At 40.4% G+C, this 15308-nt stretch overlaps 2 protein-coding genes across 4 annotated transcripts in view; both read right to left on the reverse strand.

Moving 5' to 3' along the window:
- Positions 1–6505, reverse strand: part of LOC107693396 (phosphatidylinositol 4-phosphate 5-kinase type-1 alpha-like) — a 14613-nt gene extending 8108 nt beyond the window's left edge. For 2 of the 3 annotated variants that reach the window (XM_016492766.1, XM_016492764.1), the window contains exons 1-8: positions 6271–6505; positions 5887–5990; positions 3472–3506; positions 2763–2852; positions 2142–2272; positions 1932–2049; positions 1469–1621; positions 1059–1358 (exon numbers count right to left, since the gene is read on the reverse strand). In XM_016492766.1, coding sequence (XP_016348252.1) covers positions 1059–1358; positions 1469–1621; positions 1932–2049; positions 2142–2272; positions 2763–2852; positions 3472–3506; positions 5887–5929 — 870 coding nt within the window. In that variant the 5' untranslated portion in view covers positions 5930–5990; positions 6271–6505. Of the gene's footprint in view, positions 1–1058; positions 1359–1468; positions 1622–1931; positions 2050–2141; positions 2273–2762; positions 2853–3471; positions 3507–5584; positions 5685–5886; positions 5991–6270 lie in introns of those variants that run through there. The other variant, XM_016492765.1, reaches the window with a different exon arrangement.
- A 3072-nt stretch (positions 6506–9577) lies between these two features.
- LOC107693291 (extracellular matrix protein 1-like) lies at positions 9578–11023 on the reverse strand. The gene is made up of 3 exons (XM_016492607.1): positions 10820–11023; positions 10237–10496; positions 9578–10136 (listed from the first exon to the last, which is right to left on the reverse strand). Exons 1-3 carry the CDS (start codon positions 10875–10877, stop codon positions 9933–9935), a joined length of 522 nt encoding a protein of 173 aa, XP_016348093.1. The 5' UTR covers positions 10878–11023; the 3' UTR covers positions 9578–9932.
- Between the last annotated feature and the right edge of the window lie 4285 nt (positions 11024–15308).

The following is a 15308-nucleotide window of genomic DNA, read 5'->3' on the forward strand; positions in this document are numbered from 1 at the left end:
GCCCTCGGGAAAAGGCAGCAAAGGGGGCGAGGCCATGCTGTGCTGCTTTAGAGAAGAGGAAGAGAAAACTAATGGTGCACGTAAAAATCTATTCATACATGAATCGCGATTCTGTCTTCTAACGATTCTAATGGATTTACAAGTTTCAAAATCAATGTTCTAAAGCAGCAGTGCTCAATCCTGTTCCTCGCGTCCCCTGCAATCAGGATCAAATTAATCAGGATCAGACTGTATATTAAAAGCTAACATAAGCAGTAGCATTCACAAATAACAGCGTATCTAAAAGCACGAATGAATCTATTTATATATGAATCGTGATTCTGTCTTCTAACGATTCTAATGGATTTACAAGTTTCAAAATCAATGTTCTAAAGCAGCGGTTCTTAATACTGTTCCTCGCGTCCGCTGCTCTGCACACGCTCTGCTCTCTCTCTCTCTCTCGCTCTCATTCAGATTCACAAATAACAGCGTATCTAAAAGTATGAGACAACAACAAATTAAAAAACATACCATTAAGAGCCGTGCTTCCACAGGTTCTACGTGATCCTCTTCACTAATATCCTCTGCGTCTCAATCGGGCTCAAATTGATAAGCAATATTGACGACGTCATTGTTTACAATTCAAACGGAGCACATGCACTGAGGTGAGGGGCGTAACATTTAGACGTGCACTAGGCGCAAATCTAGCAAATCACAACACACTGGGCCAGTGAACCAATCCGAGCCCATCGCGTATTTCTGAGGGAGGGGCTTCATAAAAACAGGAAATGATCGGCGCGTTCAAAGGAGAAGGGACAGTGCAGTGTAGAATAAAGGTAAATTATGTGAAAAAATAATGCTTTTTTTTTTTTTTAAACGAAGCATTAACACATGTTAGACTGCACCCCATAAACACAATCAAGCCTAGAAAAAAGCAGTCAACCACCCCTTTAAAGTCATACTACTCTGACAATCCAAAATTTGTAAGCAAAATTCAAGGACAATGTTCCGCCATCCTTGCTTACGTGTCTTTCCTCTTACAATATGTCAGCTTCGGTCTACAACACACACACTCTTACCCGACAGTCTCTCTGAATAGTCCTGCATAGGGCATTGTAGTGGTCACTCTCCAGCAATATGCCCTCAAGCATGTCCTGCATGAAGTCTAGGTCTTTGTACGTAGGCAAATCCTTGGCCCTTTCTTTCGGTGAAGCACGTCGCTTGCATGTCGAGCCCTTCAGGTCAAATTTAAGGTGCATGGGTACAGCGCGTGGCAGCAGGTTGTTCATCACTACAATTCGGATGTTCTTCCCCTCAGCCTGAACGCAGTAGAGGCCGTAGAACTTAGGAAGCAGCGTACGCATGTTCTGGTTCAGGTTCTAGAAGATGAAAAGTGAATTATGTGGTGGAAACTACTGCGCTTAATATGTTATGATAAAATGAACAAGAAGTGTTGAGATTTTTTAAAAACATAGAAATACACATTTACCATGAAGTAACCTGGCAGGAGTGTTTGCAAGAATTCCGCCTCTTTGTGTTGTACCGTCTTAATGATAAACTCATCATCACTAGATACGTAGAAGAGAGAGCCGCTCGCTCCAGGATTAGACAGCTCAATAAGGGGTTCATTACAAAGAGAGTACTGCAGAAAACACACACACACACGCACAGCAGTTAACATATGACTGGAGGCTTGCAGGTGTCCATTGAACTAAACGCAGTGTCACTGAGAAGTGCTTTTGGCTTTTCCAGACATTGTTTCGATTCAGAATCCAGTGACAAGTTTAACTCTACACAACAGCAAGTTCTAGCTTATATTTCAGACCAGTTTCAAAAATGAATATTCATATTTTCCCTAAAAAAAATTCCAATGACAATTCCACACCTAAAAAAAAAAAACAGATTTTTCCAGGAAACCATGGGGACCCTATTTTGTGAACAAACAAGATTACCAGGTAGTCATCAGGTCGGATCCCAAACATCTCTCTGAAGTAGCGGAACGCAATGGGAGCATATGTTTTAAACTTGAAGTCACCATGGTGATGACCTGGAGTTGAGTTGCTGCCTTGACTAAGAGGAAGACAAAAACAAGCACATTTATGTACACAGTGTGACTACTAATGAAAAGTTCTTCAAGGTTACTTTTATGCAGACACACAAACCTGGGAAAGAAGATGCTTTCTACCACTTCGAAGTCCTGCATGAGCACGTCTCTTTCTGGCTTCTGGCTCAAGCTTCCCACACTGTGTGTGATGCCCAGCTGAATGGCCCCCTTTAGAGCAGATGATGTGGTCTGAAGAGTTCCAATGGAGGGCACATGAAGAACAGAATAAGAATGTGTTCGTGTGCAATACAGAAAATAATAAGACAGTTCTTCTGGAACTACTCCAGGTTAATTTTAAAACTAGCCTACATATAACACTGATACATACATCTTGTTTGAAGGCCTACAAAAGACACATGTGATTTAATAAAACTGAAAGGGAGTAGCAATAACTCAAGGCCTGCTGGTCTTATCTGTATGTGCCTGCCCATGCCATTTATTAGGCTTTATCTTCTTCATGGTGCCATACAAAGAACAGTGAAGACAACAGTAATCTATGTGTTGCAGGAAGATCTGACAGATTCAGGAATGTGCATCGTGACACGGAGATTGGAAGTTGAACTGCCGATACGGTTGATCTGGTCCCATCTCTTACAAACTTCTATTTTTAAATATTTACAGTGTATATGTAGCAGTACTCAAAATGAGGATATAAAATCTGGATATCCACAGCTCATACCTTTTTATATGTGGTTTCCCCAGTGGGGTCAATTCCTCTGTGGCCCATGGTCTTTTTGTTCATCTGGGATGAACCAGAGATGCTGAGAAGCTGAAAGATATATGATTGCTCAGTAAACACATCAGACAAAAAGACAAAAACATCAGAATATTTCAGTTATTAATCATTTATTTAGGATGTTAAAAACAATTTGAACAAATTATACAACGATGCGATTCTATAACACATTTCAGCATCACTGATTTCACTAGGGGATTTTTCTGTACATGGCTGATAGACAATTATATTATAGTCTTAATATTTAAATTTCTTTATTTAAAATTGAATTGTGATTTATTCCAGTTCCAAATCAATTTAAAAAAGAAAACACTGTTTATTCTAAACGAAACAGCAAAAAACAAACAAACCTAATTGATCTCAAGAATAAAGTAACATAAGTAGCACAGAAGTTATGCAGGATATATTGTGAACACTTTAATGGATGTAAATCAAGAGCTGTGCTGATTCATGAGAAATAAACAGAAATAAAAGAAGAGGGCAGAGAGTCCAAAAATCACATTGTAGACTAAATTTAGATGTCTTTGATTAGGAAAACAGTTACAGTATGTAACAGGAGCCATAAATAAATTGGCCAATAACCACAGAAAGTGGATGGGACAAAAAGTGAATGTGAAACTATTATTAAAGCAATAGAGAAGCATATAATTACCTCAGAGGAAGCCATCTTTCGATTTCCAGGAGTACCTATGGAGTCCAAGAAAAAAAAAAAAAGTCTCACCCAAATTTTATAATGCAAATTAATAGTGGAAAAAGCCATTAGGCATTATATGGTGCCCTCTGATTGATTTATGGTTTGTAGCTAGCTGTATTACAATTAACTAAAAGATTCTTGCCAATCAAAAATTCAAGAATGCACAGCACATACTATGTGAAGCATTAGACTGTACTTCTTAGACATGTTCTATTGGTTTGATTAAAAATTCAGTCTAGCTTCTGTGTGGTTTCTTAATTTTGTGAATTACTAGCTAATGACATCCATGAATCATGCTGTTTTAAGATACCAACACTTTAAAGAAATAGTAAACTAGGGATGCACCGATACTGGTATCGGAATCGGGCCCGATACTGGTCTCCTGTACTCGTACTCGTTAAAATGCCCCGATACTAAACCTAAAATTGAAAATGTGCTTCAAATGTACTCACCCTCAGGCCATCCATGATATAGATCAATTTATTTCTTAACAAGAATAGCTTTGGAAAAAAATCAGCATTACATCACTTGCTCACCAGTGGATCCTCTGCAGTGAAAGGGTGCCGTCAGAAAGAGTATCCAAACAGCTGACAAAAACATCACAATAATCCACACCACTCCATTATAATAGTTATAATATAATAACACTTCCTTTAGTGAAAAAGTCCTCTCACATCAAAATCCAAGTTAAAAATGTCTTCATAGATTTGTTTATTACAAGCAGGAAGCTTTTCACTTCACAAGACATTACTTGATGGACTGGAGTCATGTTGTGGATTATTGTGATGTGATTTATCAGCTGTTTGAACTCTCATTCTCACGGCACCCATTCACTAGAGAGGATCCGTTGGTGAGCAACTGATGTAATGATACATTTCTCCTGAACTGTTCTGTTGAAGAACAAAACTCATCTACCTCTTAAATGGCCTGAGGGTGTTTTTTTTTTTTTTGCTTTTGTGTGAAAAACTGCACTACAAATAAAATGCAAAATAAATGCAAATGCAAAAGAAAGCTGTTCACACTGAGTTGAGATGTGTCGTTAACCACAACTATGAGTGTAAGCATGCAGCATGCAGACACCTGGGTTTCAATTCCTTTGTTCTTCCAAGAAAACACTGTGTAACCCAATCACAACAGCTGAGTGCGTGGTGGCACTACGCTCAAAATAACAAAGACGAGCACAACCCAGGGAGTCACAGGCCTATTACAGACAGTCTACAACACTGATATTCAAATTGAGTTCATATGCAAACACAGGCACACATGTGCATGTACCTCTCTGCTGGAATAACCTCCAAAATAAAGACATCTGAAGAGTGACAACAGTGATAAAAAAACAAACAAAAAAAAACAGGAATCTTTCTAACTTTACTATCACTAATATATGGCAGGCCATTTTTGCCATGAAATAAAAATAAAATAAAAAAGGTTGACTCTCACAATTGTGAAATTCTTTATATTTCACAATTATTTATTTTCTTCTTAGAATTGAGTTTATATCTTGCAATTCTTCTTAGCTTATGTCTCTGTGAGTTTTTTGTTGAATTTAATTGTGGCATAAAAAGTCTCAATTACCCCTTTTTGTCCCATGGCTCCCATACTAATTAAATAATAATTAAAGTAAGCACTTTTTTCATATCTTATTTTGTTAGAAAGCAAACATTACTTGTCGGAGCATTATAATACACATTTATATTTTATCTGTGCCACTAAAAGCTTTGGGAACTACTGAATATCTGACAAATTCATGCATATTTAGATGTAATGACTAGAAAATCATCATGTGTACTAAACTGAAGGGCACAAAAAGAAAAATGTTAGTTATTGAACTACGTCCTGCCAGCACACATCAAAATCTTCACCAGGTAATAATAATAATAATAACAACAATAAATAGCTCTGTGTGGTCACTGCTTCCACATGGGCTCAACAAATCTAGTTATTAATTTCTTACTTTAAAACACAAGACTGATTTGCATGAGATTCATTCTTTGAAGCCAGAGCACAATAACTTAATCTACCTTACACTAATGTGTCATAAACACGAAGAGGAGATGAAATGCTCTCTTACTGGAGCTCGCTCCATCCGTGGAAACTACAGCCGGCGTAGCCATTTTCTGGCGGAAGTTTCATATGGTCCTGCTTGTTTTCACTTGTGGTTTATGCCCCACAGCCCTGGAAGGTGAGCATGTTCAAATAAAGTCTGTTATAAGAAATTCCACATGGGCTCAACAAATCTAGTTATTCATTTCTTACTTTAAAACACAAGACTGATTTGCATGAGATTCATTCTTTGAAGCCATAGCACAATAACTTCATCTACCTTACACTAATGTGTCATAAACACGAAGAGGAGATGAAATGCTCTCTTACTGGAGCTCGCTCCATCCGTGGAAACTACAGCCGGCGTAGCCATTTTCTGGCGGAAGTTTCATATGGTCCTGCTTGTTTTCACTTGTGGTTTATGCCCCACAGCCCTGGAAGGTGAGCATGTTCAAATAAAGTCTGTTATAAGAAACTAACTGATGGAAGATTACAAAAGTTTCTTAACTTAGTGTGGTAATATTCTATCCTGACATGTAACGTAACGTTACTGGAGGAGCGTGGTATTAGTTCCACACTACCTGTCGTACTTTTACTTTCTCATTTAAAACAATCGCTAAACATAAAAAATGTTTGCTTGCTTGCTTGCTTGTATGCTAATGGTTTAAGTGCTAGAAACCCCACAATAACAACAGGTAAAAGCGCTTAACTTACCTCAACTTATTCACTTCGTTTTTTACTCGAGGATAAACAACAGGGCCGTTAAACTTTTGTTTACGTTCAGAACTGCTCGATGCTTCGTGCGAATCTTTGAGGTACTCGAAATTCTTGTTTTTATTACTTTACCGGGTCCATCCGAAGTAAATAACCAGCTGAAACGCACGGAAGCGGCCTCGTTCCTGGAGCCTCCCAAACAAGCGGAAGTGACGTTGCTGCGCCGCACTCTCCTGCTGGGCGCGGTGGCCGTTGAACCCAAGTAGATATAACTGCAGACCGGAGATCTCCAAAATGGGGCGTGAACTCCAAAAGTGGGCATAAGCGCAGCGCAGGGGAAAGATTTCACGCTATCACTTTTTTCTAAGCAACGGGGGCGTCCCCGGGCTCGAAATTCGCAGGGTATGAGGGGGTAGTGACGCTGGGTGTAACTATGGCTTTCTACCTCTACTCTACAGGGGGCGCTCGACTGATACAGACTAGTCCAAATGGGCATTTAACCCTTAAGCAGGCAACGTGCACCACAGGATACATATTAGGCTTGTTTGAGATGCGCCTCGCCTTGCCTGAAATGTAGGTGAGAGTAGGCGGCTGCAGTGAGGGGAGGAGTGAAATAAGCGCAGTCAAGACGGACAGTTCTCTACATATTTTTCTTACAGTGTACTAACAGTACACTGTAAGAAAAATATGTAGAAAAATGGAAAAGGTGCTAGTAATGTTCCAGAACATTATCCGTTGTAACCCGAAAATGTGTAATTAAAAATGCAGGTAAAAAAAGAACCTGTGGAAAAATCAATACAGAAAATTCCTTCATATTAACATAGTACATTGTGCACTATTTTTTTACAGACTTTTTAATACTGTTGGGTTAAATTTTGGTTACATTTTTAAATTAACTTTTTAACCCAACAGTTGGGTTAGTCCATATTTGACCCAAAATTGGGTTGAAACAACCCAGCATTTTTTAGAGTGTATGAACAAATCTAAATGAACATATAAAAATAGATGTTTTTGCTGAGATTTGACAATTTTGCGTCGTGATTACGTAATGACGTCATCCCTCAATGACATCACAACATCATTTAGCAACTTTTAGCAACAAATCAACCTTCCTTTAGCAATTTCCCCTGAAAATTAGTTGGCAACACTGCGCAGAATTTGCTCATCTCAAACAAGCCCAGTCTTTAGTCTCTTCTCTTGTTGGAGGCGCGAGGAAGAATTTTTCGTCCAATACTGTTATCATTATCATAGTTGAGGTTATTCGGAGTATGGCGGTCACATGACTTGGTTCAAATTTTCTGTGCTCTTTTTGTCAGTTTGACCTAAAGCTAACAGGTGTGCTCAACTTGAAGCGGCGCTGTGCACATCGATCGAAGTATACTCATTAAAGTATCGCGAGAGCGATTCGAAAGCATAAAAAGCGGTCTGCTCTCTTATCGCTCTCACGGTTCTTTGATGATATACCAATCGGTCTTCGCAGCGCTGCATTAAAGGGATAGTTCACCCAAAAATGAAAATACTGTCATTAATTACTAACCCTCATGTCGTTCCAAACTTGTAAGACCTTTGTTCATCTTCGGAACACAAATTAATATATTTTTGCTGCATTCCGACAGCTCTCTGACCCTCCCATAGGCAGCAAGGATCCTAACATGATCAAGGCTAAGAAACGTAGCAAGGAGAGCGCTAAAATTATCCATGTAACATCAGTGGTTCAACCGTAATTTTAGAAGCTACGAGAATACTTTTTGTGCGCAAAGAAAATATAAATAACAAATTTATTCAACAATTCATCTCCTCCGCGTCACCTTATAACGCCATTTTAGAGTATCACATACATAAACAACGTATGCTGTTGTTTCGTCTCCTTTGTATGTACACGGATACGTTGTTTACGTTCAAATCAAAGCATAAACAATGTAAACACGTACGGTGCTGCTGACACAGAGCAGCATACGTTGTTTACGTATGTGATACTCTCTAAAATGGCATTATAAGGTGACGTGGAGGAGACGGATTGTTGAATAAAGTTTTTAACTTTTTGTTTTCTTTGCGCACAAAAAGTATTCTCGTAGCTTCTTAAAACTACGGTTGAACCACTGATGTCACATGGATTTTTTTTAACGATCTCCTTGCTACGTTTCTGAGCATTGATCGTGATTTAGGATTACATAAAAATTATATGTTGATACATAAATTACATTATATGATTGTTTAAGGATGGAACTAAACCGTGCAAGACAGTGGAGCTCAAGGGGTGGAATTCCCCACCCCTGAGAATGAAAACGAGACAGTTCAGAAATGTCTGTGCCTCAATTTTAGGACACAGACATGTCACACATGCAGCATATTTTGAATATTACATATTTGTTTGAATCAAATAAATCACAGAATTATTGATGGCTGTTTTTATATCCTCATAGGGCAACGTATCCTGGGAGATACAACTCATAAAATCCAAAATATATCAAATATTTCAAAAATTCCTTTGAGAATGTTTTATTTAAGTCCAGATGATATAATAATAAGTGACATGAAATTATTTTTTTTGCTGATAATTTTCCATTCTTGCCAGTTTTGGGTTAAATCACTGTTCTCTGGGCTCAATGAACATATTTGTTCATTCATAAACGTAAAACTTATGAGATAAATTAAAACGATAAATTATGAGGGACCTGAAATGCACGGCCTCTTTCTTTTTTGTACAGTGACAGCAGCTATGATAAAAGACACTAATCATGTATATAGGTACACTAATCAATAAATATCTATTACTAATTATGCACAAACCGCACAAATATTGAAAAACAAATATTAGCCAATCGGATTTTAAACCCAGAACTATAACTGTAACTGATCTTTGGTGTTCTATTGAACGAGGAATCATTTAAATGTGTCTTATTTGAGCTGCCAATGATTGTAAATAAACCTAAACAATGCCATATCCAACATAAAGCAATCTTATATAACTACCTAGCTGAAAATACACAGGAGATACACAGCAGTATTAAACAATACTTTATGGAAAGGATATCTAAGGACAACAATTACTTTCTGGTAAAGGAACATTACTATATTACCATGATCATGCCAGTATCTGTATAACCCTACAGTTATTGTTGTATGTCACTGATTTGTGTCAAGATGCTGAAACTCTTTTCTAACCTTAAAAGAACATTTATCGAAAATGTTTATTTACTTTTGAAGGCAGTAACAGAACCTGATTCCCATGATTCTTTCACTACATCCCCAATAAATAAATAAATAAATAACCCTACGAATCAGACAGAAGGGCAGCTGTATTTATGATCTGTGATTTATTCATATTTTTCCACAAATACATCTGCCATGCAAACAATGTGACATGAAATATCACAACTTAGTAGCAACCTTTATTTTCTCGAAGGATTCTTTGAATCCTTTTGCCACTTTGAAAATAAACTGACTTCACTCAGTGCACTTAGTTTTGAACTTCAACTGTGATGAGTATTATAAAATAATACATGTGAAAATAAAAGTATTGATACACAGCTCTTCTAGAAGAATGAGCATGATTAAATGACATGAAAAGCATGCTATATTCCGACTCTTGTGATTCACAGTTGATTAATTGACACAGGTTGCGTGCTGCTAAATTAAATAAAAACATGGCAGTAAGACCTTTAACAGGTGTTGGGGTCCAAGTTGAAAACAATGTCAGGTGGTATTATGGGAGCAATGTACCCACACAGGGGTTGGTAGGAAGGGTTAGGAGCCCGTCTTTCAAAGCAGTTCCACCGTTCTTCTCCTTTCTTCTCACAGCACTCATGGACCAAAGTCATAGTGGAATATTCCTCAATACAGAAATAGGACAAGGCAGTTTCCCACTGCAAAAGCAAAGAAAAAATACATCATTATATTTCTGCTTATCAGTGCTGTAGTACAATTACTTCTGTTTGGCTCATGTTTCTCATTCTATGTACTCACCGCCTGTTTCGTACAGCAAAGGATCTGTCCATTTCCAACGGCCAAACCTCCATAGCAGCACTGACCCAACCATGCCTCTAGTCTGTTTACTGCTTTTCCAGCACGATGAGCGTAAGCATAACTGGATGAAGGGAAACAGACGGCAGGATATCTGAGACGACCATTTCCATAAAGACAGACGGCATTGAGATTGTTAACCGAAGGTCTGGCTGGAGGGAAGGATAATTCCATCAGTTTGTTAGGATCAACGATCTGTCCCCCTTAATGGAATAAAGAAAAGATATAAATACATGTTATTAAAAAGTCACTTTTTTTTTTTTTTGGAAAGGTCCTTTTTAAATGCATTACTACAGGAAGTTTCAGAGAATGCAGTATCAACATATCTTTTTATGCCTTTTATTAGGACAGGACGGTAGAGAGATGACAGAGAAGCATTGGGTGGAGAGAGGGGCCAGCATCAACATATCCAAATGCAATGTAAAGGTACCACAATGGACATTGTTAGAGAAATATATCTATGTATGTTTACATTTATTCTTTCAGAAGATGCTTTTTAGAAAGTTTTGTAAAATAAAGCACATACCTGCCAATGAAATGAGATGAAGTATCAGAGTAGTTACAAGTGTGCTTTTCCAAACCATGACTGTTTTTTTTTAAGTTAAAGAAAAGGTCCTCTTTTCTCTTTGCAAATTTGCACTCTTTTCTTCAGTCTTGATGGGAGCTTTAAAATACTGCAAGGCTGTGTCTGGATTTAAAGGGTTGGAAGAGGAACGAGAGGCGGGTCAAAGCTGGTGGGTCAAGCAGAGCTTGAAGAAAGGAGATAAGGGCCTAACATTATCTGCCTTTATTTTATATAAACTCCCGCATGATACTAATTCAAACGTCAAAACAGTGGATAGTCAAAACAGGAATGTTCTTCAACCCTATTCTACAACATTGAGCTTATTCACACATTTTTATCTAATTGAAATGGCTTGCTCAAGTGAATGAGAGAAATACTCCCATGGCTTCTTGCAAAGCAATCAGTTCTGCTGCATCATGCTTGAGGGAACTGCAATTAGAAAAACATAAAATATCTTGATGTATCCCACTGCTGACAGCTAAACAAAGCAAGACAAATAGCAATTTCAGCATGGAGTAGTGAGAAATTATTTGAAGTGTATGGGATCAAAACTCCCTCAAGGGCAGACTTATCAGCTGCTTACAGGTTTGTGAAATTTGGTTATTTAATTGTGAACAAATTAACTACTGCTATGAACGAAATTGCAAAATAAACCATTTATTTAGTTGCTTTATTCATTTTTTGTTAGGTTTCAGATATTTGGCTATATTTGTTATGGTGGACTAAATTTGCTTTAACAATTTATACCTGCTACTGTATATTGAAGCAATGTTAGTTATTATAAATTGTTACATCCAAATTATGTTAATTAAAGCTAATCATGAGCTGTTGGGAACAGTGTCGCTATCTTGTCACGTTTTACAAGAAAAGATAATTGTCTGTTTTGCTTACATACACCTTTCACTTTTTAAGACTAAAACAAAAGATGGATTCATTGTTATTCTTAATTAAAAAGCACAACAACAATGACAAACTAGCTTACAAAACATTTATTAACAAAAATGAATAAGATGAGGCATACACCACATGCTGTATTATATACCGACTAATAAATTACAGAACGTTTAGCAAACCACTGAGGAATCAAATAAAAAAATAAAATAAAAGAGAGCCTCCATAGCGTAACGTGAGGTAAACAGCAAAGATAACAAGCTTTTTAAAACGAAAACAATAAGAAAAGTAAAGATAAACTTGCTGTCGGTGATGGTGCTTGCATGTTTTTCCCCACATGAATATCAACATGTTCACCCTCTCTGGTTTAAGAAGCAGTCTTTTACTTTACTTTAGCATGAAAACCATCCATCGTTTCCTCAATATTCGTGTCATTTTTGCTGCACGCACCTTCGCACTCGTGCTGACGTGGCAAGTATAAACCAGGCTCTACACTCAAGGTGCTGCGCAGTTCAGTCGAGTAGCGCGGTTTCGTTATGGTTTCAGTTTCGTTTGTCGTTTGATTTTTCTTTCGCATCATTTTTGCTGCACGCACCTTCGCACTCGTGCTGACGTGGCAAGTATAAACCAGGCTCTACACTCAAGGTGCTGCGCAGTTCAGTCGAGTAGCGCGGTTTCGTTATGGTTTCAGTTTCGTTTGTCGTTTGATTTTTCTCATATGCAACAGAAATGGCAGCGCTTATGAGTTGAACAACGCGGTGGTCGCGACTCTTTGGAGTTCCTTGATCGACTGCGGTTGGGGCCAGTCACGGATGGCCTGGACTTCCCCTGGTCCATTTGAATACCATCTGCACTGAGGATGTAACCGAGGAACTGGACCGTGGGGCGGTGGAACTCACACTTCTCGAGCTTCAGGTAGAGGTGGTGTTTCCTGAGCTGCTGAAGGACCTGCATGACGTGGTGGCGATGTTCGGCCAGGTTCCGGGAGTATATCAGGATGTCGATGTACAGTACACTATGACAAATCGGTGGAGAAACTCCTGTAACACCTCGTTCATGAACCCCTGGAAGATGGACAGTGAGTTAGCTAGGCCGTCCGGCATCACCTGATATTCATAGTGGCCTGAGGAGGTTATGAATGCCTTCTTCCACTCATCGCCCTCCCGGATTCGAACGAGGTTATATGCACTCCGCAGGTCCAGCTTCGAGAAGATGCGAGCCCCACGGAGTTCCTCGAGGACAGCCGGGACCAGGGGAAGTGGATAGGGGAGCTTGACGGGGTGTGCATTGAGTAATCGATGCAGGGCCACAAGCCTCCGTCCTTCTTGCCCACAAAGAAGAAGCGCGAGGCGGCCGGTGAGGTGAAAGGGCAAATAAACCGTTGTTGGAGAGCCTCCTTGATGTAATCCTCCATTGCCTTGCGCTCCAGGATGGACAGTGGGTAGATTTGACCCTTGGGGAGTGTGGCTCCAGGCAGCAGGTCAATGGCACAGTCCCATGGCCGATGCGGGGGTAAACGGGTGGCTGCCTGTTTGCTGAAGACATCCTGGAATGCTGCGTAGTCAGACGGGATTGCCGGGCTCTCCCGGGGTTCGGGGCTCTCCACGAGGGTGGAGTTAACCTGGAGACAGGTTTTTCGCAGGGGGCGATGGAACATTGCAGAGACAATTCTGGAAACAGGCCTCACTCCATCTGAGAATCTTGCTGGAATCCCATCTGAATTCGGGAGAGTGTTGTGAGAGCCATGGGCGTCCCAGGATGATGTCCACGGTGGGTCCCTCCAGTACCAGAAAGGAAATAGTCTCATGATGGAAACATCCCACTTGCAGGGAGACAGGAGGAGATTGGTAATTGACGTGCACACACCCAAGCAGTTTCCCTTGTATTGTTTCGATTCTGAGCTCCTGGGCTTGCCTCATTCGGGGCAGGTCGAGACGTTTTAGGAGGGCTTGGGAGATGAAGTTTCCCGAGGAGCCCGAGTCAACAAGGGCAGACACTGAAACGGAATGATGAGGGGTGAGTAGTTGTACTGTCAGCAGTGGTACGGTAGAGATATCAGGCTCTATGTGGAGAGTACTCACCGCTGGGCATGGGGGTCGAGAAGGGCACGTCTTAATGAAGTGACCCGAGGCTCCACAGTAGAGGCACAGCCTCGTGGCCAAATGTCGCTCCGCGCATGTGAGACGGTTGGCGTCTGATTGCATTGGTTTTGGTACTGGAGGACAGGCAGAGGGTGAGGCTGGCAAATTTGGGCCCAGATCTGGGGGTCTAAACCTTGTTGTTAGGCCGTCAGCAGCGCCATCTCGTTCCATCTGCTAGAGGCCGCCAGGGTGCGGAACTGCAGGGTATAATCGCTCGCCGAGAAAGTACCCTGATGGAAGTGAATAAGCTGGTCAGCGATGGACAGAGAGCCAGTGGACTGGCCGAAGACCTCCTTAAAGTAGGCTGTGAAGGCATCAAAAGGGTAAACTAAACCGCTCTGAGAGTTCCAGATGGCTCGTGCCTAGAGCAACGCCCGTCCAGAGAGAAGGGAGATCAGGAAGGCCACCTTCGACCGCTCTGAGACTAACTTTTGGGGCTGCATCTCAATGAAAACAGAGAGTTGAAGCAAAAAAACGCTACATTCAACCGCCTCACCCATGTAAGGAGCTGGGAGGGCCATGGGACTGGCAGAGGCAGACTAGAGGGTTGGGGACCGGAGAGAGAGCAGCTCAAAGAGCGCTGACGAGCTCCTTGAGAATGTCCACCGTAGCGGGGAGTCGGGACTCCATCTCCGGTCTTCATTAGTGGTCTGGTCTTCTGTCAGGAAATACACAGGGGAACACAGAGGTAAGTGCACACAACAGCAGGTTGAGGATGAGAGCAGACAACGAATCCAGGTAAGTAAACGGGGAGAAGTAGGGGTTCTTGGTTCTTATCTGTTAGTTAATGGTACTTTTCCTTATCCAGGGAATCCGAGGGGAATGGCAAAGCGTGGAGACCAGTGTTGCCAACTGCTTTCAATTGAAAGTAGCTAAACCTGGTAGCTAAATGTCACTAGATGACATCGCAATGGCAAATTCACTGATCTATATAAAGATGATTGTAGATCAGTGGGCAAGATGAGAACTTAGATAAGGTTTGTCCAAAAAGTTGCTATATTTGTCCCTAAACTTTTGAAAAAAGTCTCAAAAGGGGCGGGGAAAGTAGCTAAATTGGCAACACTGGTGGAGATGATGGAGCACAGGAGAACGGGGAGCGGATCGACGGAGTAGCTAGCAGGTAGGTAATAGCAGGTAAGAGTCAAGTAAGTAAACATGCAATGTTTGAGACCAGACAATAGGCGCGTTTCCATTACAGATTTGCGCAAAACTTTGGCGATAAATGTCGATAAAAAAGTATTGCGAAATGACGGCGTTTCCATTAACCAATGTTATGAGACTTAGACGTAACCTTTTGCCTCGCGCGATAAGTCATGGCAATGGATTTTGGTGGGATTTTGGCTATATTTATTCAAAGGAGGCTTATGTGTGTATCTTTACACAAGCAGCAAAGAGAGCCGCTTCAGAAACGTGCGTGG

The sequence above is a fragment of the Sinocyclocheilus anshuiensis genome, unplaced genomic scaffold (genome assembly GCF_001515605.1).
Source record: "Sinocyclocheilus anshuiensis isolate Anshui unplaced genomic scaffold, SAMN03320099.WGS_v1.1 scaffold566, whole genome shotgun sequence".
NCBI classification, from domain to species: domain Eukaryota; kingdom Metazoa; phylum Chordata; class Actinopteri; order Cypriniformes; family Cyprinidae; genus Sinocyclocheilus; species Sinocyclocheilus anshuiensis.

Excerpts from the sequence above, each read along its gene's own strand:
- LOC107693291 (XM_016492607.1), bottom strand. The coding sequence starts at position 10,877 with ATGGTTTGGAAAAGCACACTTGTAACTACTCTGATACTTCATCTCATT. Across the intron at positions 10,497-10,819 it reads TCATCTCATTTCATTGGCAG|GGGGACAGATCGTTGATCCT; the intron begins GTATGTGCTTTA and ends TATTCCATTAAG. Across the intron at positions 10,137-10,236 it reads TTTGCTGTACGAAACAGGCG|TGGGAAACTGCCTTGTCCTA; the intron begins GTGAGTACATAG and ends TTGCTTTTGCAG.